At 41.1% G+C, this 25343-nt stretch overlaps 1 protein-coding gene across 6 annotated transcripts in view; it reads left to right on the top strand.

Moving 5' to 3' along the window:
* Positions 1 to 25343, top strand: part of LOC132285115 (protein MICRORCHIDIA 6-like) — a 61994-nt gene that overhangs the window by 21135 nt on the left and 15516 nt on the right. For all 6 annotated transcript variants that reach the window (XM_059787275.1, XM_059787274.1, XM_059787280.1 and 3 more), the window contains 7 exons: positions 52 to 127; positions 10847 to 10925; positions 11498 to 11632; positions 12551 to 12649; positions 12744 to 12842; positions 12919 to 13065; positions 13819 to 13911. In XM_059787275.1, the coding sequence (XP_059643258.1) occupies positions 52 to 127; positions 10847 to 10925; positions 11498 to 11632; positions 12551 to 12649; positions 12744 to 12842; positions 12919 to 13065; positions 13819 to 13911 (728 nt within the window). The remainder of the gene's footprint in view (positions 1 to 51; positions 128 to 10846; positions 10926 to 11497; positions 11633 to 12550; positions 12650 to 12743; positions 12843 to 12918; positions 13066 to 13818; positions 13912 to 25343) is intronic.

The following is a 25343-nucleotide window of genomic DNA, read 5'->3' as shown; positions in this document are numbered from 1 at the left end:
TTTATCTTGTTTTCTATTTTGCTATTAATTGGTTGACTTGTAGCCTTTCAGATGGGAATGGCTTCAAGACAAGTTCTATGAGACTGGGGGCAGATGTTATTGTCTTCAGCCGCCACCTGGTGAACAGGTTTGCATTTGACAGTAAAGTCACTTATTTTCTTGCACAGTTAAATTTTGATTCTTACTGTTTTGCCCGTGTGTTTCATGAAGCCTTGCCCAATCGTGTTTATCGTTAGCATCTATTATACCGTAGTGGTATTTTATTCATATATTTATAATATATGCATGTGATTGTATTAAACAGATTGTATGTGCTTTTGCGTGTTATATATATTTCAAGTGATTTTGTGTATTTTCATTTAAGTTGGGTAAGAGATTTTAAGAGATTGATACACTGTGTTGGTTAGTTTGAGTGGATTTTGTAATTTTTTTGTCAGACATTTATATTTCATGATCTACATGAATTTCTAGTCTGACATTTGAAATGAAAAAATAATTCATTCATTGCCCACCTATATGATATGATGATGGAGTTTGACAGTAAGTAAAAAGGTCTTTTAACCCCTAACCCCTTCAAAAATGATTTTTAGGTTCAAAGTCGATACTTTCAAGCCCTAAAGCATTCAACTAACTTTTAATCCTCTTAACTTTAGCATGTTTGATTTTAGATTTCCAATTTATGTTTCCAAAATTGGGATCTTTCTAGAATAGGTAGTTGGTTGGGATGTATATGATTTTTCAATTATGTATGGATTTCTCATTACAAAAGTCAAAATAAATAATCTGCAACTCAAACTGACAGCAACGAGAAATTAGGCAATCGTGTCCTCTCACAGCTTCAACCATTTGGCATTCCTCTTATTCTTTTGACACCTTCAACTTGGATCAAATCATTCCGCCATACTAGTACATTAATTGGTCTACAATCTACAATCCAAAATATTGAACTGTACGGACAGGTGGTATCACCTCCACTCAACCTTTTTACTTAAGAATCCAATTTTTTTAACCAATAAAAATGGATATAAAATTATTTTAGATTTGGAGTGCAGGAAGATGAAAAAGACAATTTGAATCCTCAAGGGGTTGGCTCAAGTGGATAAGAACTTGGCCCTTGATAATGCAGTTGATGAGGTAAGATTAAGACCAAGTGGGTTCTTGTGGTGATGCAAGTATGACATGGAAAAAAAATTAGAGGTCCCAGTGGATTGGGTTAGGGTGGAAGGTGAGTTGGTTGTAACTCTTTAAGAAAGAAGGAGTGGTAGTAACAAGGATAACGATGGAATTTTGAGGTCACGATGGCCCTCCTAAGACTAATTCCAGTTTAGAAAAGGTTTTAGTTTGTGTCATTGTGTTCTGTTTTTAAGCTTTTGATGCTTGAAAACTGTGTCCCAGAGGATGGATGGGTTCAATCCTGATCTTTGACATAATTTGCACAAAGTGAGTTTCCTATCACTTGAACTTGCGTACTAAAACTTAGTGGACTGATCTCTTTCCCTTTGTTTTTTTTTTGATAAATAAAAAATTTTATAAAAAAAAACACTCCAAGGGGGAGCGGAACCCAAGAACAATACAAAAAGCCACTCAATCCTTCAAAGAGGCCAAAAAATCAACAATATCCTCCAAAGATCTATGATCTCTCCCTAAAACCCAACAAAAAAGAGTGGATATAATCGAGAATTTAAGCACCGAAATCGACATCGCCTTTCCTTCAAAATATCTCTTATTCCTTTCAAGCCAAATGCACCACCATACACAAAGCGGTGTAGCCCTCCACGCATCCTGACTGTAAGTCCCCACAGGGCAACCTCTCCAAGCCTCAATCAACCCTCTTGTAGATCTAGGCATAACCCAATAAAGCCCAAATAAGCCAAGCATCAAATCCCAACACTCTAGCCACATAGCAATGAATGAGAAGGTGATCCACTGATTCCTCATTACGAAGGCACATAAAACAACGATTGATCACCACTTGGCTTCTCCTTCGCAAATTATCCTGGGTTAGGATCTTACCCAAAACCGAAGACCACACAAAGAAAGCCACCTTGAGAGGAGCCTTGGAGCGCCAAACAGACTTCCAAGGAAAACGAACATCAGGATCAAATGAGAGACACTTGAAGAAGGACCTCACCTCAAAACGCCCATGAGAGTTTGCTACCCAAGACCAATAGTCCGAATCCTCCTCCACAATCCTTTGGCGATAAAGCAGCTCCAAGAAGCGAATGACCTCCTCGATCTCCCAATCCTGAAAGTGACGCCTGAATCAAACATCCCAAACCAGTCTCCCATTATCAAGATGATAACAGTTGACCACCATGGCCTGCCTATCCGAAGCAATCCTGTAGAGCTGAGGAAAAGCGAGAGCGAGAGGAACATCTCCACACCACACATCCTCCCAGAAGCAAATCCTCCTCCCATCTCTAAGACGAAATCGAATGTGTCTTCGATTTGGTAATATTGTTTACTCTTCCTTTTTGGTGATATTGTTTCTATTTTCCTTTATATTTTAAGCTTGAAGGATTCCTCATCTTCACTCCTTTTCATTATAATGTATATAGTTATGATGGCAGTGTCTCTGAATTAAAAAATATTTAATTGCCGAGAAGAGAGGACTTTTCCCTATCCTACTTAACGCCCTAATGTTGCCGGAGGAAGCTTGCCGTGGTAGAGATGCGACCAGAGTCTACTGCTCCGACCAGTCACCGGAGTCATCTACTTCGGTAAAATCCTCTGCTTCTTTTCTTTCTTTCGTTCTCTTTCTTTGTTGGCTTCGTTTTGGTTTGTTGCTTTGTGGTACTGTTCATGAAAGTGCTTAACAGTGAGAAGGTGTCTTACTTGGAGGTTGCTCGTCTTCCTCACCTGGATTTGAAAGGGGAGGTGGAACGGATTCCGTCTCTTAGGGATCATGTGTTTAGGGGTGGACAATCTCAGCACCTCCTCTCGTGAACGGGTTCTTAGGGCTTGCCTTGTCGGGAGATTTGACAGAGAGGTAAGGTCTTTGGAGGAGATTGAAGATTGGGCCACGAAGATTTGGTTGATTTCGGGTGGGGTTAGGGTTAACTCTCTGCCGAACGGGCTTTTGTTGTTCCGGTTCCCGTCGGTGTTGGAAGCTCATAAGGTTCTGGACTGGGGTAAGAAAACTTGGGGTGAGGCTTAACTTTTCATCGATCTCTGGTACTACAGGGTCGGGTGTTCCGGGTTGAGATTGAGGTTTAATTGCCGGTGAGTCATTTTGTATGGCCTGCCATTGCATCCATGGTGTCAGAAGCTTTTGGTCGCCATTGGTGATGTGTGTGGAGGTTTTCGGGATGTGGAGGCCTTCGAGATGAGTGACACGGAAAGGATTGTGCTCACTGTGGCTAACGGTGGTGTGATTCCGGCAAGTATCGTTGTGGAGGATGGAATGTGGGCGTTCAGAATCTCGCTTTCTGAAGAAATTGCTCCGATCATGGTCCTGCTGTCTGGGACAGGTATCGGAAAAGGTGATTTGGGGCCACCGGTGGCGTCAGCTACTGTTTCCCGTTTGTCACGCAGGTCTGGTGGTGGGGTTGGACCTAAGCCGGAGTCCTAAAAGGTGGAGGTGCAGAACGGCCGGCTTCAAGGTCAGGGATGTGTGAGCCACCACGCGCCTAAGGCGAGTGGTAGTGGGAAGGATGTGTCGGTGACACGTGGTTGGAGGAGAAATGATGCCCGTTGCGAGTGAATGACAGCTGCTCGTCCCCGTGCTAAGTTACGTGATCCGCGGGGTTTTTTGAATTCTGCTTTTGTTGGCCAGATGTTGTTGGGCCTATCCAGCGTAGGGCGCATGCAGTGGGTTCGAAAGTGATTGGGAAGGCTACACATGAGGGGGGTGGGTTTGGCCATCCTCTGGGCTGGGGCGGCCCTTAAAGTCCGTTAAGCGGGATAGACGACTTAAGCTTTCTAGGCCTATTGTTTCTTCTTGACCAACCCAGGTTAAGCCAAGAGTAGCTAAGGATAGGGTGGTTAAATGGGGCCCAAATAATCGCCTTTCAATTTCATTTCAAGGTGGGCAGCCCAACCCAATTTCAGAAGCATCGCCCAGCCTTGCGTTTCATGAACCTTCTCCGGACACGTCACAGAGAAGATCGGCCTCACGTTATTGGTCAAGGAAAGAGAATGCGAACTGGGTGAAGGAGAGTTTGAGCATGATGAAAGGGGCTGGGGCTTGTCCGAAGACTTTCCGGCATGGATCGTGTTGTCAAAATCGGCTCTTGGGTAACAGATTTGATCCTCTTCAGTCTGGTTTTTTTGGGTGATGAAGAGAATGGCGATTGTAATTCTTTGAAGAATGATGGTCTCTGTCGGAGCTTCTTGAAGCAACCCAGCAAGAAATGGACCAGAAATGACAAGCAAAAGTGGGTCGCTCGTAAGGATCCTAATTCGTGTCCAGGTATGTCATTTTCCTCTCATGTTCGGAACTCGTAGTCAGTTTCTATCTCTACTTCTACTCCTTCTTCTGAGTTGTTGAGAAGTAAGAGGGAGGGAGGGAGGGAGGGGGGGGGGGGGGGGGTTGGTTCTTGATGAGAGGCAGCAGATGTTATCGCCTGTTCTTGAGGTTGACTAGGTGGATGTGAGCTCTACCGTTGGCTCTGATTTTGGGGATGTTGGGCCGTCAGAAAGGGATGGGACTTTGTTTGTCTGGTGACAGGGATTATGATCAGTTTTGTGTTGGGATTGTTGAGACTTGTTCGGAGTTTTCTTCAGCTTCTCGGTTTGATTCTTCAGGGGAGGAGTTAGGTAGGCCGACCAAGTCTCTTTTGGGTGGAACGGAAAGGCTGTGTTCATCCTTAAAAGGTGGTCCACCGACTTGTTTGAAGGGCCCTGTGCCTGACTTAGTGACTGTTTGTGTGGGCAAAGATATCCGTATTTACCTCGGCGATGAATCAGCCTCTCTTTTGGCGAAGGAGCTGCAGAAGCACAGATTTTTGCCTGATGATCATACTGTTGACTGCAACCCGGATCCGTTCATCCAGAATGGTGTACTGGATTATGGTGAGGACTGGATGTCACATGTCGAGGAGGCAATGGAGGCCACTGGAGGTGTGGAAGATGGGATCAGGTTGGAACAGGGCAGTTCTCTTGATCTGATTTTGTGGGAGGAGGATCATGATAATTTGGGGGTGGTGGACCCCTTGGCTGTTGTTCATCCAGAGGAATTGGGCAGCAAGGTGTGTAGGTAGGAAGGTGAGGACATTGGAAAGGAATAGGTTAAGGCTAATATTGGGGTCACTAGTGATTTGTTGGGTGTTTCTTGCAAGGGCAATCGTGATCAGGCCTTGGCAATTCTTCAGGCCACGGCAAAGGGGAGAGAGGGGGAGATGATTCAATTTTCCAGAAGGAAGAGCAGGAAGAAGGAGAACCCTACTCCGTGGAAGGGAGCTAAGGAACCTGTGTACTGATGTGAATTATGATAGGTCGATTGGTTTGGGGGGGGGGGGGGGGGGGGGTGAGGAGTGGGGTAGTGTTAAGGGAGGAGGGAGGGGTAAGGGGGTGATGGGGGTGATTGGTTCCTCATGAAACTACGCCTTTTATCTTGGAATGTCCATGGTCTAAATGATCCGGGCAAGCGAAAGGTGGTGAAGATGGCGGTGAGCAAAATGGGGGGTGCATTTGGTGTGTCTTCAAGAAACAAAGATTGATTCTATGACTGATCGTGTAGTGAAAAGTTTGTGGGGTAACCGGTTTGTTGAGTGGGAGGCGCTGGATTCTATTGGGACTTCAGGAGGTGTTCTTCTTATGTGGGATAGATGATGGTTGGCTAAGGTGGATGTTTGTAGGGGGAGGTTTTCTCTGTCTTGTGCCTTTGTGATGGAGGAGGATGGCTTCACTTGGGGCTTTTCTGGGGTGTATGGGCCGGTTGATGATGGTGTGAGGGATGAGTTGTGGGAGGAGTTGAGTGGGGTGAAGGGGAGGTGGTCTCTTCCTTGGTGCGTGGCAGGTGATTTTAATGTGGTTAGATCCCCGGCGGAGAGATCTACAGGTGGTCCGTGGACTCAGGCTATGATGCACTTCTGATTTTATCGATGGCCACTAGCTCCTTGAACTTTCTCTTGAGGGAGCTTCTTTCACTTGGTCCAATGGAAGGGAAGCCCCAAATTTCTCTCGCCTTGATAGATTTTTGATTTCCGGTGACTGGGAGGAGAAGTTCCCGGATGTTGTTCTGGTTGTGTTGGCTAGGGTGACGTTAGACCATATTCCTTTGGTTTTGGACTGTGGGGGTTTGAGATCTCGTAGCATTCCCTTCAGATTTGAGAACATGTGGCTGTGTGCGGATAATTTCCAGGAATCTGTGCATTCTTGGTGGGAGAACTTGGTGGTGGGTACGTCGAGCTTTATTCTTGCAAGAAAGCTTTGACTTCTGAAAAATAATCTCAAAAGGTGGAATAAGGAGGTTTTTGGGAGTTTGGAGTGGAGGAAGAATAGGGCATTGGTTGATATTGCTGAGATTGATAGATTGGAAGGGGAGGGTGTTCTTTCTGATTCTCAATGCAGTAGGAGAGTAACTTGTCAGGCAGAATGTGTAGAGATTGCAGTTTTGGAGGAAATTTCATGGCGCCAGAAATCTCGGGCCTTGTGGCTCAAAGAGTGGGACCAAAATACCAAGTTTTTTCATAGAACCACTAATGCTCATAGGAGGAGTAATCACATTGGGCGGATGTGTGTGGATGGTGCGGTCTTATCTACGGAGGAGGAGGTGAGAAGCGGTATTGTCTCTTTCTACCAAAGGCTTTATTCTGAGCCTCTTCGTTGGAGGCCACGTCTGGATGGCCTTCACTTTGATTCTATTTCTGCTTTGAAAAGGGATGGGTTGGAGAGTCCTTTTTCAGAGGAGGAGGTGCTGAAGGCCTTAAAGAGTTGTAATGGCGATAAGGCTCCAGGCCCTGACGGTTTTACTATGAGATTTTTGTTGGAGAGCTGGGAGGTGGTTCGGTACGAGGTTATGGGAACCTTTCATGAGTTGCATTCCACAGGGCAGTTTGAGAAATCACTGAATGAATCTTTCATTGCCCTTATTCCTAAGAAGGGTGGTGCTTCTAACATCAAGGATTTTAGACCAATCAGTTTGATTGGGTGCATTTACAAGCTTATTGCAAAAGTCCTTGCGTTTATATTGAGGGAGGTTCTGGATGGAGTCATTTCTGAGTCTCAGAATGCTGCTTTCATTGGGGGTAGACAGATTCTGGACTCCGCCCTTATTGCCAGTGAGTGTGTGGATGCTAGGCTTTGCAGTGGGTCTCCTGGTATTCTTTGTAAGCTGGATATTAAGAAAGCCTATGATCATGTCTGCTGGAATTTCTTGTTCTATCTGTTGGAGAGGATGGGTTTTGGTGAGAGATGGAGGAAATGGATTGTTTCATGTGTTTCCACTGTCAGATTTTCGGTGATGGTGAATGGGTCCCTTGCTGGGTTTTTCGACAGTTCTCGCGGTCTGAGGCAGGGGGACCCTCTTTCCCCTTTCCTTTTCATTATCGTTTTGGAGGCCCGTAGTAGGTTGATGAGAAGGGTGGTGGACTTGGGTTTTATTAGGGGTTTCAAGATCGGCCCTGACTTAGTTCAGCAGATAGAGATCTCTCACTTGCTTTTTGCGGATGATACTATTATTTTTTGTGAGGCAGAGGTGTCCCAATTGAGGTATCTGAGATGTGTTTTGATTTGCTTTCAGGCTGTCTCTGGTTTGAAAGTCAACGTGGGTAAGAGTGTGCTTGTTCCTGTGGGGGAGGTTCAGGAGGTGGACACTCTGGCTGTTACTTTAGGGTGTGGGACGCAACGCTTCCCTATCTCGTATTTGGGTTTGCCGCTGGGGGACTCGGCCAGGAGGGTGGGTAGTTGGGACCCGGTGATTGAGCGGGTCGAGAGAAGATTAGCTGGGTGGAAAAAGCAACATCTTTCCAAGGGCAGTAAAGTTACGTTAGTGAAGAGTACTTTGTCAAGCCTCCCAACGTACTTTCTCTCGCTTTTTCGGATTCCAGCCTCTATTGTTGGACAACTTGAGATGCTTCAACGGAACTTCCTTTAGAGGGGTCCTGGAGAGGAGTTTAAGTATCATCTTGTCAGATGGGAGCAGGTGTGTAGACCTTTTCAGTTGGGAGGTCTTAGGATTAGGAGGTTGGCCCCTTTCAACAGTGCTCTTCTTGGCAAGTTGCTTTGAAGATTCGGCAGTGAAAGACATAGATTATGGAGAAGGGTTATTTCGTGTCGCTTTGGGGAGGAGAGAGGGGGATGGTCAGCTAGGCCAATCAGGTCTGCTAGTGGAGTATGGGTGTGGAGGCCATTTGAAAGGGGTGGGATGAATTCTCCAAACATATTAGATTCAGAGTTCGAAATGGAAGGAATGTCCGGTTTTGGGAGGACTCCTGGTGCGAGGATAGGCCATTGGCTTTTTTGTTCCCCAGGCTGTTCAGGATTGCTGTTGACAAACATGCTATGGTTGCTGACTACTATTGCCTTAATAGCGAGAGGTTGTCTTGGGATGTGCGATTCCAGCGTTCTTTTTAGGATTGGGAGTTGGATGATGTCACTGGTTTGTTGGCTCTCCTGTACAGACAAGAGGTGGAAGGCACTGGTGTTGATTCCCTGATTTGGGTGGCTTCTACACAGGGGATGTTCCAGGTTAGGTCCTTTTTTGTGTGCCTCTCTGGTTTTCATGGTACCACCTTCCCGTGGAAGACGGCGTGGTTATCTAAGGTGCCTCTTAGGGTGGCCTTTTTTGTGTGGACTGTAGCTTGGAGTAAGATATTGACTTTGGACAACTTGAGGAAGCGAAGACATATCATTGTTAATCGGTGCTGTCTTTGTAAGCTTAATGGAGAGTCAGTTGATCACCTTCTGTTGCATTGTCCTGTGGCTCATGACTGTTGGAGCCTCATTTTTGGCTTGTTTGGTATTCATTGGGTCATGCCTCGGACTTCTCGAGAGTTATTGGATTTATGGAGGGGTCAATGGGTGGGGGCTTAGGTGCGTAACTTCTGGAGGGTGACCCCTTTTTGCGTTTGGTGGAGCCTTTGGAACGAGCAGAATAAAAGATCTTTTGATGAGATGGAGTCCTCTATTGGGGTGCTGAAATTTTCTATTATTTGTACTCTTTTTTGTTGGGGTTGGGGAATAGATTATTCTTCTCTTGAGGATATTGTGGATCTCTTGGGCTCTTTGAGTTCATAGGTTACGTTTTGCTTTTTGTTTTTTGTATAGCTTGGGATGCGTTCCCCTTTTGAACGCTTTCTAATACATTTTACTTATCAAAAAAAAAAAATAAATAAATAAATAAATAAATAAAAACTGTGTCCCACCTTATTTATAGGAAAAGGTACACATGGAGGAAAGATTTTGCATGTGCAAGATGTGGTCCTTTGGGAAACTTGCTTCATGAGGGGATGTTCTTTGAAGTCATGCTGTCTTTTTCTCTCTTTTAAGACAGGCTGAGGTGTAGGGTGTGATAGGGACTCACCTTGATGGCCCCCAGATTTTAACCTCCAAACTACAATTCCAAGGATCCTTAGTGTACTATGGAACTACCCCAAGTTGATTTCATGTACTGAACTTGAGGAGTTACTTAGCACTGTTCCTAAACCAAGCAGTTGCAAGGTGTTGGGGGCACTGATGTAAGTTTTGATGGATAGATAAAGATGATCAGGATCCTTTGGAGAAGTTAACTGTGCTGTCAGTGGGTGCACAGTCGAACCGTATATGTATATATATAGATACACCATCATGCAGCCAAAGAGTGCATTGTGCAAGCCAGTCTTGGATAGCCGTCTGCATGGTTGTTGAGTGTGTGATGCCTGAGATAGACCTTGCTCTGGCCTGTTTGTCAATTTTGGAGGTCTAGGAAACACGTGAATCTATTAAAGGTCTGATATGCATCGAGCATTATGGTGTCAACTGAAGAATATAGAATTGACCACAAGATGAATTGGTAAAAATGCGTTCTCCAAGCCTGTCCTGGATATCCATTCGCATGGCCGGTGAGTGTGTAATGGCTAAGATAGACCATGCTCTTGCCTGTTTATCAAAACAAGAGTTCTAGGTAAGGAGATGTGACACTTGTCATGATTTTAAGTATGTCCAGGTGCCAACTGAAGAATATAGAATTGTCTATTTGGAGAGTGCCACATGACGAGTTGGCAGAGTGACATGCTGATTGTTGTACGGGCGCCATGTGGCTCATTGCATCAGAAAGTATCACGATGACTGCCACTTTAAAAAAAAAAAAAAGTATCATGTGGACTGCCACCTTGCAGACATGTGGAGATGACACCACCTCGCTGATTCATGAAGATACCCACTGATAGTAAAGTGTAACTCTTAAATATTGGAACCTTTGTTGAACTCTGGAGAATTTGGAACTTCTCTGGATCTTATGTCTCAAGAAAAATATGCTTTATGGCTCCTATTCATTCTTTTGAAGAGCGTGTACAACAAATCGTTTAAGAAAGGTTGCTTTATATTATAGGCGTTATCTTTTCTTAGATCTGATTCTTTTAGAGAAAACAACTGAGTGTATCATGGCTTTTTATATTTGATATGTTTCATGAGTTGTGAAATGGGTTAGCATGAATGCTACGATGATTTCCTTTTTATATTTGATTAATTTGTGTCCTTATTATTAATATTTTTTTCCTTTTTTCTTTTTTTCTTTTTTCGTTCTTTTCTAACTTGATCCTTCAAAACTTTTCAACAGTTCCTGTAAAAAAACATTCTGATTGAAACTGATTTTTATGCATAGATAAAGTGAATCCTATTTTCTTTGTCCTAATAAATTACTTTACCTTGTCATATCGTTTTCCATTTAAATATTACATGTCCTTATATATTATCTCATAAACAGGAAATTGACTCAAAGCATCGGTCTTTTATCTTACACATTTTTGACACAAACAGGCCATGACAGAATTGTAGTTCCTATGGTGAGTGCACATTTTCCTGTTCTGCTATTTTTTTTGGGTGTGTATATTTCCATTGATTATTTTGTTTATGTTAACGCTAATTTGCTCCAACAGCACAAGCTGTGTCAGTTTATGACTTAGATGTTTGGAAATGTATAGCAGTAATTGGCAAATGTCATTTAGTTTTTAATATAGCAATTCCAATTTTCCACTGGACTGTATGAGCATGCATTCCTCAGTGCGCATGCCATATATGACCTTTTGGCTCCTTCCAATTGTCCACGATCAAATTGGACATTTTGATTTAATTGCTGCACATGACAACATTTTCCAGTTGTGGCCTATATTTTGACAATCCGTCCAAAAGCTTATAATTATGTTTGACCCCATATTACTTTGTTGAGGCCGGGTGAACCTTAGGTTGTAAAACCCCTGCCATTATGTTGTGGTTTTCTGTTTTGTACACTGTTCTCACTTATTGTTTTTTTTCTCGTGATGTTCTGAACTTCTGGTTTTTTCTTGATAATTTAAATTGAAATTCATCTTATTTTTCATATATAGTTTAATTTCTCGGTATCTCGTGTATATTGCAGGTAGATTATGAGTTCAACACATTGACCGGCACAATGGATACCTTACATCGATATGGTAAAGAACATTTTACGTCTAATCTTTCCATGCTGTTGCAGTGGTCTCCATATTCAACTGAAGTAGAGCTTCTGAAGCAAGTAAGCGGTCACGGTTTTGTTTTCTGTGATTTTCTATTTTTGACTGTCTTTTCCATGATGTCTTTTGTTGCCCTTTCAGATTATCAATTTTGCTAATATTTATGAGGTTTATTTTGGTTACAATCAAATTAGTTTCTGTTTCATGTTACCAATTGATCTTTTAGTAACACATTACAGTACAACTCTACTCTTTGATTTGTTGGTCTGAGGGCATGGAACACCCTGGACGTGTCATAGGAAACCCACCTCAGTGCTTTCATCTCATCCTGTTTCCTTTTATTGTAATGGCTATAAGGGTAGCTTATATTGGCTCCTCATAACACTGATATATTACTTTTTCTGTTAATTGTTTGAACACTATTGTCTGAAACATTAGCGTCCTGAAAACTGACAGAAGTTGAATTTATGTCTGATTATACGTTGCATTATCTGTGCTAAATGACTGTTTTGTGTGTATTACATGGTTGGAAAGCCTTAAAACAGAAACTCACTGCTTATAGATTGAATATACCCTGTATTGTACTTCAGACTTCAATGCATCGCTTCGTGAGTGTACTTAATTATCAATGCTAAAAGGAAAGGGTAGAGTATTAATATATCATTATGCAATATATATGGCTCAGATCTTGGTCGATTTTGATGACTGGATAAACCAACTGGTTGCCTTGTGGCTGGATCGAAGATGATTTGGTTGTGATTCTGGTCAGGGGTGAGAAATGCCCTTGTTACAAAGATAAAGAAAACGGGGTTCACCAGACAAACAGTGAAGCAATTACATAATAGATGCTAAAAAGTGATGATGAAATTGAATAGCAGTGAATTAGAAGGAAAACAACACAGTGGAATGTGTGTTGTGTCTATGAGTAGTTTCGGGTAATACTTTGCTTTATTTCACTGGTTTGTCAATTTGGTGGGCAGTTTGATGACATTGGGTACAGTGGCACGAAGATCATCATCTACAATTTATGGCTAAATGATGAGGGTGCTATTGAGTTAGATTTTGACTCAGATACGGAGGTTAGGTTCATTCCCTTTCTGTTCATTTTTCTTCTTGAAATACATTCTGCAATCATTTCCCATTAGGTAGCTTCTTGTGACACGACGGTTGCAGGATATTCGTATAAGACATGATGCCAAAACTATTGACAGATGTAAATTTACGGCTGTAAGTGAACAGCACCTTGCTAATCGACATCGTTTTTCTCTCCGGGTAAGTATAAGTTTTAGAATTTATACTTATATATTAAGTAAACACTTGCTAAATTTTGTTCTGCTACAATCCACAGGCATACTTGTCCATCTTGTATTTGCGAATACCTGAAAGTTTCCGGATGGTATTGCGTGGGCGAGTTGTTGAGTGTCATAATATTGCCAGTGATCTCAAATTTCCACAAATCATCGAGTATAAACCTCAAAGTGGTGGATGTGTGGAGGTTGTAGTTGATTACAGCAAACTCGTATTTTGGTTGGACATGAACTTTATTTTTACTGGAAACCATTTTAGTTTTTGAAATTACGATTCCACTGTCATCCTTGCATTTCATGTGAATTGTCAACTCTTTTCGACAATTTATTTATTTTTAATGATATTAACTTGTCTGATCTATACTGACATCTAGAGCAGCACACACTTTTAAATGAGAGTTGTTTTGATGGTAAACTTTATATTACTCACATTATCCTTCCGCACGCAGATGTTGTCCGGAAGTTTGATCATTGTTTTCTTGTTTTAAACATGTGTCTGAATTCAATTATCTCATGTATATGTTCATTTCTAATTCTATATTTTCTTGTCTTGCCGTACATCCATCCCAATATTCGCATTTTTGTCACACTCACTCTATACATTATGAAGGAAAAAAATATAATAGGTATTTTGAAAGTTATAAAAAGTTGATAGATATTAAGGTTTTTTTCAGGGAAGGATAAAATAATAAAACTTATGAGTAGTCCAAGTGCTGTCTGGGTTAGGACTAGTTTTATGGGACATGCTTTCTGTGTGACGGCACTCTGTGTGCGTGTGTAAACATATTTTTTTATCCTTCACGTGTCACTCGATGCTGACTAACCTTGTGCGTGTGCATATTTGGCTTTGTATGTGGCCCCTTGATGTTAATTATATCCATAGCTTTGCATTTTGCTCGATGTCATCATTCACATAGCTGATTTTTGGTTTTAAAATGCAGGGTACGGTTCTAACAACAATAGGGTTCCTGAAGGAAGCTCCAGAAGTCAATTTACATGGCTTCAATGTCTACCACAAGAATCGTTTAATACTGGTGACTAATTTTACTCACTGTGTTTTACTATGGTGGTTTGGCATCACATTCCTTAATTAAATTTCATGCTCTTATTTTTCGGAAGTAGAAGTGCAAGAAGTGATTTGATTAATGTTGGCTGTCGGTGATATGTAAACGTAATCAAATTCGGGGAAGAAACCCAGTAAGTCAACTCAAAATGTGGACCAAATTATTCTATTCGGTTAGGATTCCAAATTTTCCGAACCCTAAAGGAACTTATTTTTCCTTTCCTGGATCTTATAAAAAAGACAGACTGTGTGAGCCGAACCTTATGCTCTGAAATTCTAACTGTTCTCCTTTCCACCACAAGGTCCTTTTAAAATGTTCCTCTGGGTGCAAAACCAAAATCCAAGTGTTTAGTTTATTAGATTTTTGGATTTGGTCCAATGGCATGCTTACACAACGTGGAAGAGGGGGGTGGGTGAGGGGGAAGACATCTTTTGTAAGGACCAAGGGACACCAATATACCACCTAAGCTATACAGCCTAGGGATGTAAATGAGCCAGTAGGGGTATGTTCAAGCTTAACTCGAGCTTCTACACTAGTGTTCGAGCTTGGTTCGCCCATGATTGAAAAAGTTTGAGCTCGTCTTAGTAGCTGAATTAGATAAACAAATTGATCTCAAGTTGAAAAAGTTTGAGTTTGGCTCTTCTGAACTGCTTTTCCTGTGATTCCATGGTCTCTAGGCACAGCATTCTTCCAGAGTCTGTAATCAGTCCCCCCGCCAAGACCACCTAATTGAATTTCTGGCAGTGTTGACTTTAAGAGATAATCAAAATAATAGTAAAGTAGAAGAAGATGAAGAAGAGGAGAAGAAAGAGGAGAGAAAAAGAGAGAGATGTGGAAAGAAAGAAAGAATGAAAGAATCCTTTCATCCTTCCACCACATTCTATTTATACTAACAAGTTTCAGAAATTACACAAAATCACCCAACATTATATAAGTAATAACAAATAAGCCCCTGACAATACTCCCCCTCAAGCTGGTGCAAAGATATCTGTCATGCTCAGCTTGACTAACAGATTTTGCAAGTAAGTCTTGTTCACATCCTTAGTCAAAACATCAGCAAGCGACCTGATCATGTGTGTCGACGTATGTAGTGCAAATCAGCCTAAGACAAAGCTTTTCCTTGATGAAGTGTCGATCAACTTCAATGTGCTTTGTCCTGTTACGTTGAACTGGATTGTGGGTAATGCTAATAGCAACCTTGTTTGTACAATACAATTTCATTGACTTGTGAACACGATAACCTAACTGTTAGCAGATATGATAGCCACAATTTATGGAATGACTTACCGTACTAGCAGAGATTTGATTATGCTATAGAATATGCTATGATTTGATTTAGATTTGATTTAATTTCCTTTCTTGTAATAGGAGCATGTGCTCTTTTTATCTATAAATACTAGAGCTGTGAATGAGTAATTATCTCATTCAAGTCTTTACGCAATTCTCTCCTTTCTCTTCTTTTTATATTTCTACTCTAACTCATCCAACATAGTTCGTAGGCATAACAACTCACAACCTCCACGTGCTATGGATCTGAACTCGGCCTTTGCACTAGATTTAGCTACAACAAACTGTTTCTTGCTTCGCCATGAAACAAAATTCCCTCTAACAAATGGGCAATATCCTGAAATAGATCGTTGATTTGTTAATGCCCCTACCCAACCAACATCTGTATAGGCTTTAACACGCAAGTGGCCATGACGGCTAAATAATATCCCCACCCGTTGAACCCTTTAAGGTAGCGGAGAACATGATGAGTTGCCTCAAGATTAGGTGTATGTGGGGCATGCATAAACTGACTAATCACACTAACAATGTAGGCAATATTCGGGCGCGTGAGAGATAGGTAAATCAGTCTCCCAACCAATCACTGAAATCTTCCCACATCATTAAGCCTACGGTTATACTCAGTGGGAATATCAATAGGTCTAGCTCCAAGCCTATCGGTTTCAGCCAACAAATCTAACACATACTTACATTGAGAAATGAACACCCTTTTTTAGATCTACACACCTTGATGCCCAGAAAGGATCTCAATGATCTTGAGATCTTTAACCTAGAAATATGTCCTCAAGAATGACTTCATTCTATGAATCTCTTCTGGATCATTTCCAGTGATAACAATAGCATAAACATATACAATAAAGCCAATGGTGCATCCCTAGTGCTTTTTTATGAAGAGAGTATGATCTGCCTGACTCTGCGTATACCCTACTCTTTTCATAGCAGTGCTAAACCTCTCAAACCAAGCACGCAATGGCTGCTTTAACCCATATAAGGCTTTATTTAGCTTACACACTAAATTCTGACCATTGACAAGCTTAAACCCTGGTGAAAACATTCCTTACATCCAGCTGATGTAAAAGCCAATTCAAATTAGCTGCTAAAGAAAGGAGGACACATCTAGATTTCATCTTGACAACTGAAGCAAATGATTCCAGATAATCAATCCCATAGGTTTGAGTGAAGCCTTTTGCATATAACAGGGCTTTATATCTCTTAATTGTTCCGTCTACATGATACTTTATTGTGTAGACCCATTGGCAACCTATTGGTTTTTTACCCCTAGGCAATGAAACAATATCCCAATTACCATTCTTCTTAAGAGCCTTAATTTCCTCAAGCATTGCTTCCTTCCATGGAGTTTGACTGATAGCATTTGAAACACTAGAAGGAACAAAAACAGATGAGATATACGAAGTGAAAGCACAATATGTTGGAGATAAGGCGTCATAGGATACAAGCTGAGATATGGGATGTTTTGTACAACTACGAACACCCTTACGATAGGCAATTGGGACATTAAGATCAACAGGAATACTAATAGGAAAAGATTCAGGAATATTAATGTCAACAGAGGGATTACGTAGATTGAGGTAGACTTCTTGGTCCTAGGGTGAGTCAATGACTTGTTTTGCCCTCCTAGTTAAACAATTGGTTTGGTTGCGTTTCCTGCTACAAATCATTAGTGCTAGGAGGAGTAGACATAGGCACCTCAGTGAGAAGCTCCCCCTGAATGGAAGACGGATTCTCTACACAAATAATAGTCTCCCCCTGTAGAGAATCCCGAGCAGTGGAAAAAAAAAAGGAACAGATTCGAACAATGTAATATCCATAGAGGAAAACCGAAGACGAGTGGTAAGTTTATAACACCGATACCTTTTCTAAGCGACGGAGTATCCAAGAAAGACACCAGATTGCCTTAGGGTCCATTTTGTCCTTGCGATGATGAATGTGAACATAACAAACACAACCAAACACTTTATAAGGGATAGTAAACAAGGCAATGTGACGGTGTAAGACAAAGAAGGGGGATTGATAGCCGAGAACCCTATAAGACATGTGATTGATAAGGTATGTAGCGGTTAAGGTTGCATCAGCCCAATAACTTTTAGGCACTCCCATCCCAATTAGAAGAGAACGGGTTGCCTCCGTAATAAGACGATGTTTTCTTTCAGCTACACCCATTCTGTTGTGTTGTATTGGCACAGGAGGTTTGATGGACAATCCCGTTGTCAGCCAAAAAAGGGGTTAAGACCACCATACACAAACACTCGTACATTATCAGATAGAAGGATTTTTAGGGGTCAACCAAACTGAGTACATATCATCTTATGAAAGGTTTTGAAAATGGAATGAGCCCAAGTATAACGACTAAAGTCATCAACAAACACAACAAAGTAGTGAAAACCAAGTAAAGAAGTAGTAGATTCAGGACCCCACACATCAGAATGAACGAGGTGCAAAGGAGTTGTACTTTCATTAATACTAGTAGGATAAGAAACACAACGTTGTTTGGCAAGAACACATGTTTCACAATTTAACTCAAAAAATTTAATAGAAGCAAACTAGAGAAGCACATGCTTCAAAACAGGAATAGATAAATGACCGAGTTTATTATGCCATCGCATTAACAGATTGACAGTACTATTCTTAGCACTAGATTGATTTGTAACAGAATAAAAAGTTGGCCTTGCGTTCAACAAATACAAGCCATTGCTCTCACGTTCACTCCCAATCGTCTTCCCCGTGTCCAAGTCTTGAAACACGCAGTGAGATGAAAAAAGGTTACACTGCAATTCAAGCCTTTTGTGATGTGACTGACAAAAAGAAGGTTATTGGTAAACTTTGGGACATGAAGAACGGAGGATAAGGTAAGATTAGGAGAGGCCAAAACAGTTCCCTTCCCCACAATGGAGGAGAAGGTGCCATCAACCACTCTAACCTTATCCTTAGCAGAACATAAACTGTACGAAGAGAAATCAGATGCCATACCAATCATGCGATAATGTGGAAACCTGATGTGCCGAATAAGAGGTACATGTTTGAGCAAAGTTAGAGGTGGAAGTGGAGGTATTTTGGGCTAGCAGATGTCGAAGAGCATCAACTTCAACGTCGGACAAAGTATTCGATGGCCCTGAGAAGGCATGACTAATATTAGTAGTCACATGTGTTGCAACATGTGCCGTAGATAACCCCCTAAATGGACTAGGCCTTGGCCTAGCGTTCGCATGAGCAGGAGCTGGAGTACGGCAACCGTGTAGATTCCAGCATGTTTCCTTAGTGTAGCGTGTACGCCCACAGTGATCACACCTCAACTTGCTCTTATCATCCTGTTTCCCTCCTTTTGGAGGGTTGGGTTTGTTCTATTGTTGTATACAGGTGCAGAGATAACCTTCATTCTACTCTCCTCAGTCTAAAGATACGAAAACACATCTCTAACAAAAGTAGGAGCTGGATACCTGCCCAACACTTGTACCCTGCCATAGTCCTATTTCAGATGCAGACCACCCAAGAACTCATAGATTCGATTCCTTTCTACCATAGCCCGAAATGCTTTAACATCAGCTGCACACACATGTATGTAATCTTGGTAGTGATCTAACTCTTCCCATTTACCACTTAGAGTGTGATAATATGTAGCAAGAGTTTGGTCTTCCTGCTTGAATCTCAAAATATCTTGTTGGAGCTCGTACAGTTTTGCAAAATTACCAACTGAGGAATACATCTCTTCCATATCCTTCCATAACTCTTTAGCTGTTTTCACAAATAGAAACCCATTGCTCATCTGTAGCTGCATTAACTGCAACAACCACGTCATAACTAGTGCATTATTTGTACTCCACTCTTTGAATTCAGAATGACTCTTGGAGGGATACATGACAGTCCCTTCGATATGATCAATCATCCTACGACTAGTGATATGCATACGAGCAGATTGAACTCACTCCATATAGTTTGTCTTATCCACCCTAACAGTCGTAATACGAAGGCTTGGATGGTGATCACTACTACCTCCCAACATTGGAGTCACCCTTGGAGAAGACCAGTTTCTTTTGAAGTCACCTTTGAGCCAGACATTTAATTAAACAGTTTTTGGGTATACACTACTCATAAACAAAACAACAACATAGGTAGAGAACCACCTCTCTAACACACAAGCAATTGCAACTAGAGAGATTATCGTCTTTTAAGGTGCATAAAAAAGCAACCACACAGTCACCACACAAACCCTAGAAAGCAACAAAGTAGACCATACCAGAATTGCGAACGACGAAGAAAAAGCAGTTGTTGCAGAACCACGCAAACAAGAAAAAAACCCTAATCGAGACTGCAATCGATTAAAAACAAGTCCAAAACCCTTGACACCCAAACACTACTTCCTTGCAAACAAATCCCATCTTGAAATTTCTTTAAAACCCCACACTAGGGTTTACACGAATTTTTCTTAGGGTTTCAACTACACACCCTGGAGCTTTACAAACCATGCTCTGATACTGTGCTGACTTTAAGAGAGAATCAAAATAATAGTAAAGTAGAAGAAGATGAAGAAGAAGAGAAGAAAGAGCAGAGAAAAAGAGAGAGAGATGGGGAAAGTGAGAAAGAATGAAAGAATACTTTCATCCTTCCACCACATTTTATTTATACTAACAAGTTTCAGAAATTACACATAAGCACCCAACATTATATAAGTAATAACAAATAAGCCCCTGGCAACAACAAGAGTTCTTTTGGCTCGCGTTGCTGCATCCACCAGAATGAGTTGTCGGTCATATCGGTTGTTTGGGGCTTCCTTTGGGTTTGAATTGGGTTTCAGGCTTGGGGTTTTTTAGTTCTTGGCTTGTTAGCGTTCGATTTTGTTTTTCAACCCATTTATTGGGCTTTCACAGTATACTTATATACAAAAGTGATTTGGTAAAATTGGCGTACTCAATTTGAGAGCCTGACTATCTTTATATACAAGTGAAAATTACAAATATAGAAAGAAAATAAAAATCAAATCCCTAAACAAAAGCCTAAACATAAGCCTATAATGAAGACCCAATAAATCTGCCACAATCATTGAGTCAATCTATAGATATGATTTCCAACACTTCCCCTCAAGCTGGAGCAAGTATGTTGACCAAGCCAAGCTTGACTATGGAAGACTGAAGAAGAGAAGGCCTAACCGACTTTGTGAACACATCTGCAGTCTGTTCTGAAAAGGGAACAAAAATAGGATTAATGATACCTGATCGAACCTTCACTCGAATGAAGTGAATGTCTACCTCAATATGTTTCTACCTTTCATGTAACACAGAATCAGAAGCAAGCGTAATGGCTGATTTATTGTCACAAAACAACCTTGAAGAACCTTTCTCTATAAGACCCAACTCTCCCAAAATTGATTGAAGCCAAAGGAGCTCACAAGTACCTTGAGCCATAGCTCGGTACTCAGCTTCAGCAGAAGATCTGGAGACAACAGCTTGCTTCTTACTCTTCCATGATATAAGATGATCACCATAGAAAGTACAGAAGACAAAGGTAGACCGTATATTTGTCTTACATCCAGAATAGTCTACATTAGTAAAGCATGAGAGTTTGGACTGATATCCTAAGGCATAGAACAGACCAAAGCCAGGGCACGACTTAAGATACCTCAAAATATGGTAGACTGCATCTATATGAGCTGAGCAAGGGGGCATGCATGAATTAACTAACCACACTAACAGCAAAGGTCAAATTGGGCCTTGTGTTAGTCAAGTAGATAAGCCGACCTACCAAACGTTGAGATTAGGGTCCATAGGAGTGGAAGCGGATCGACACCCAAGTATGCTAGTATCTTGAAGAAGATCCAAAACATATTTCCTTTAAGATGAGGAAACTCCACGACGGGATCTAGTAACCTCAATTCCAAGAAAATATCGAAGGGGACCTAAAACCTTCACATCAAAGGACTTTTGAAGATGAAGTTTCGCCTGAGCAATCCCTGAAGCATCATCGCCTGTGATAATGATATCATCTACATATACTAATAACATGATGCAGCGACCAACATAGCGACGTCGAATAAAGCAAGTATGGTTTGAGTGGCAGCGCACAAAGCCCATGGATAGAACATTGTCACTGAAACGACTAAACCATGTTCTTGGAGATTGCTTCAAACCATAAAGAGACATCTACAACTAACATACTTTCCCAGCATACTCCCCCTCAGCCCGAAATGCAGGGGGTGGATCCATATATGTAGTCTCAAGTAAGTCTCCATTAAGAAATGCATTCTTGACAACTAACTGATGCAGAGACCAAAAATGGGCAGCAGTCAAGGAGACAAGCAGTCGCAAAGATGTCAACTTTGCTACAGGAGCAAAGGTAGCACCAAAGTTTTTGCCCGGAATCTGAGTGAAGCATTTCGCCACCAACTGAGCCTTATACTGATCAATAGAACCATCAACTACTTACTTCACATTAAAGACCCATTTGAAGCCAACCGTTTTCTCCCCAGCAGGTAAAGCAACAAGTTCCCATATATTTTTACGCTCTAAAGCATCAATTTCTGTTATCATAGCAGACACCCAATTGGGATCCTGGAGGGCCTCTAACACTGATCGAGGAATAGAAACGGACCCAATCTTGCCCAGGAAGGACATATATGCACCCGAAAGACCATCATAGGAGACATACTGGGAAATAGGGTGGTTAGTGCTACTAGAGAAACCATACCAATTAAGAGGGTGACGAACACGGGTAGGATAATAGGATGTATGCTCGTGAATGGTAGGAGCCACTGGAGAAGGAGAGTTACTTGGACCCGGTTCGAAAGATGATTCTGGCAAGGGAGGTTGAGTGCGATGGCAACGAGAGTAGACTTGCAAAGGCGGAGGGGACCCCCCACATAAGTGGAGAAGGAGATTCCAGGACATCGTGATCTTCAAATATAAGAACAAGATAGGCAATAGGAGAGGTCTCCTTCTCCAGACCATAAGAGAGAGAATCTTGTACCACAGAATTAATACTATAAAATGAATAGTTTCATGAAATGTCACATTAACAGAATGGTACATATGTTTGGCCACAGGATCATAACGATAGCCCTTTGACATAGCAGAATACCCCAAGAAAATACACCCAATAGATTTATCATTAAGTTTATGACGAGGACTGCGGCTATGATCAAAACAAGTACAGCCGAAAACACGAGGCAGAAGGTGAAACAAGGTATAATCAAGCTGGAGAATCTGAAGTGGGGCCTTACCATCCAAAACTCGACTGGGATTACGATTAATCAGAAAAGCAGTTGTAAAAATAGCCATATGCCAATAGAATTTAGGCACACGCATACCACTCAAAAGACATCGGACCACAGACATAAGATGACAGTTTTTGCGTTTAACCGCGCCATTTTGTTTAGGAGTGTAGGGGCAAGTGAGTTGATGTCAAATCACCTTTTTTTAAGTTCAGTTCAGAACTCATTCGAAACATATTCATGCCCATTATCAGAATGAATATTATGGACAACAGTGTTATACTGGGTTTTGATCATTTGAAGAAACTGGGTAAATAAAAGAAGCACTTCAGATTTCTTTTTCAACAAATAAACCCAAGTACAACGAGCATAATCATCAATAAATGTCACATAATATCGATGCCCAAAGAAAATAGTGACTGGGGAAGGCCCCCAAACATCAGAGTGGATAAGATCAAACATACTAGGAGCACTACTCATATGAGAAATATAGCTAGTTCTAGTATGTTAAGAAAGCTCACAAACTTCACATTGAAACTTTTGGTCCTTACATACTTTATTTAATGAAGGAAACAACAAACATAGATACTGAAAGTTTAGATGCCCAAACGGGCATGTCATAGACTAAAAGTGCGAAAAGAAACATCATAAGCACTAGAAACAAGTAGGACAGAAGATTGAAAACCCGTTCCTAATGGTTCCCTAAAGTAGTAAAGCCCATCACGCTCATAACCCCTGTCAAAAATCCTCTTCGATCGAAGGTCTTGCAAAAGACAATGATCTGGTAAGAATATAACTGCACGTTGGAGGTTTTTTGCAAGCCGACTAACAGATAAAAGGTTAAAGGCAAGTTTAGGTATATGAAGGACAAATGAAAAAGTAATATCAGGAGACAGACAAACATCACCTTTAAAATGAATGTAAGATGTAGAGCCATCCGCAGGACACATAGATTGGGTAACATGTATGACATTGGAAGAAAAATCTGATAACTCACCAGTCATGCGATCATTGGCCTAGAATCCAGAATCCAAGTAGGCTGCTTGGCCTTAACATGAAATGCAGTAGGAGTACCTGTAACAATAGTGGCAGTGGGAGCAGCCAGAGGAGCACCAACTCTAGAAGCAAGGGAGCCAAGCTGGTCCTAGATCTGCCCAATTTGGGACTAAAGCTGACTCAGTCCAGGAAATACAGTAGGTCCACCGGTAGCAGCAGGAGTCTCTGCAATAGCAGTAGTACGAGAAGAACTAGTTCTAGATGAACGGTTCCTAGCAAATTTCTACTTCAGTTCAGGATGAAGTTTGAAGCAGTGAGCCTTAACATGTCCAACCCCTCCACAATGGTGACAAATAATCTGACCTCCATTCGTACGTGATCCAGAGTTGGCTGTAAAAGCCATATCCTCAACAGGCTCAGACAGTCGTAGAGGAACAAGTAAGGGTTAAATTAAATGGTGCCTACGTTCTTCACCATTAGTAGTAACAAAGGCTTCCAATAGGGTTAGCATTGGTGATACATTCAAGATCTGAGACTTGAGTGGTTCAAATTTTGGGCGTAATCCCATAAAAAATTGATAGGTTTGCTGGTGGTCAAGACGTCTGACAAGAAGAGAGGCTAGCTCAGGAGGAAATTCACTCAGAGGCTCATATTGAGCGAGTTCCTCCCAACGAGATCTCAAATACCTAAAGTAATCAGCTACAGACAAATTCAAGTCTTTCTGCGAGGCCTTAGCAATATCCTGGTATAACTCAAAAATACGAGCATCATTCATAGAATGAGCATACATTTGATTCAAAGCAATCCACAAGTCAAGAACAAAGTTATAAAATATGAATATATTATAAATTCGTTCCTACATAGAATTAAACATTCATCCTAAAATGATGCAGTTGTCTATATCCCACTGAGCATATTTAGGATCTTTAATATCTAGCATCTTTTCAGTACCCAAAAGCTACCCTGATTTGCCTTTTCCACCAACATAAAGGCGGAGGGAACGAGACCAGGTTGCAAAATTACGGCCATTCAACAACACACTAGTAACTCCTTGAGCTTGTGTGTGTTGTATCAAAGAGAGAATTTCTTTATTATTACTTGAATCAGTCATAATATTAAATAGAACAATTCAATAGATCACCAATAGTTTCAAATAAAGGAGGAATAAACCTGATTTTGATCAAACTAAAAAGCTGTAGACACTGCGGTCCGATCCGAAAACGCTGCCGAATATCCTGGCAACCCCAAAAAATTCCAAACACTTCTTCTGACTCTTAGCGCATGGAAAACACTAAGGGAATACACGTACAGGGTCGAACTTATAGGAGATTGGCTCCCCTTAGGAATGTCACAACAGCAGCCTGAAGAAGAAAGAGAGTCTGAGATGAAAAGAAAAAGGGAAGGGGCTATGACGAGATAGAGAGAGAAAAAGGAAAAAGGTGGTGAAAGAGTGAGAGAGGAGAGACGTAGGTTTGAGGCTCTGATACAAAAAAGTGATTTGGTAAATTTGGTGTACTCAATTTGAGAGCCTGACTATCATTATATACAAGTGGAAAATTAAAAAATATAGAAAGAGAATAAAAATTAAATCGTGAATAAAAATCAAATCTCTATACAAAAGCGCAAACATAAGCCTATAATGAAGACCCAATAAATCTGTCACAATCATCTAGTCAATCTATAGATATGATTTCCAACATATACGATAACCATTTACCTTTTAGAAAAAAAATTAATTAATTAATTAATTAATTAATCTCATGTTCGAGAGCAAGATTGATTATGGGATACAAACTACAAACAAATTTCAGTAATAGTTACCATCACTGTGTGTGTAGCAATTTTCTCTCTATAAAATATTTTCCTTAATATATTAACATCTTGTACAAGTATATATAGG

This window comes from Cornus florida, unplaced genomic scaffold (assembly GCF_030987335.1).
Source record: "Cornus florida cultivar Cherokee Brave unplaced genomic scaffold, ASM3098733v1 CherokeeBrave_3.0.0_Hap2_Chr11, whole genome shotgun sequence".
NCBI classification, from domain to species: domain Eukaryota; kingdom Viridiplantae; phylum Streptophyta; class Magnoliopsida; order Cornales; family Cornaceae; genus Cornus; species Cornus florida.
This window is presented reverse-complemented; position numbering and strand designations above follow the sequence as displayed.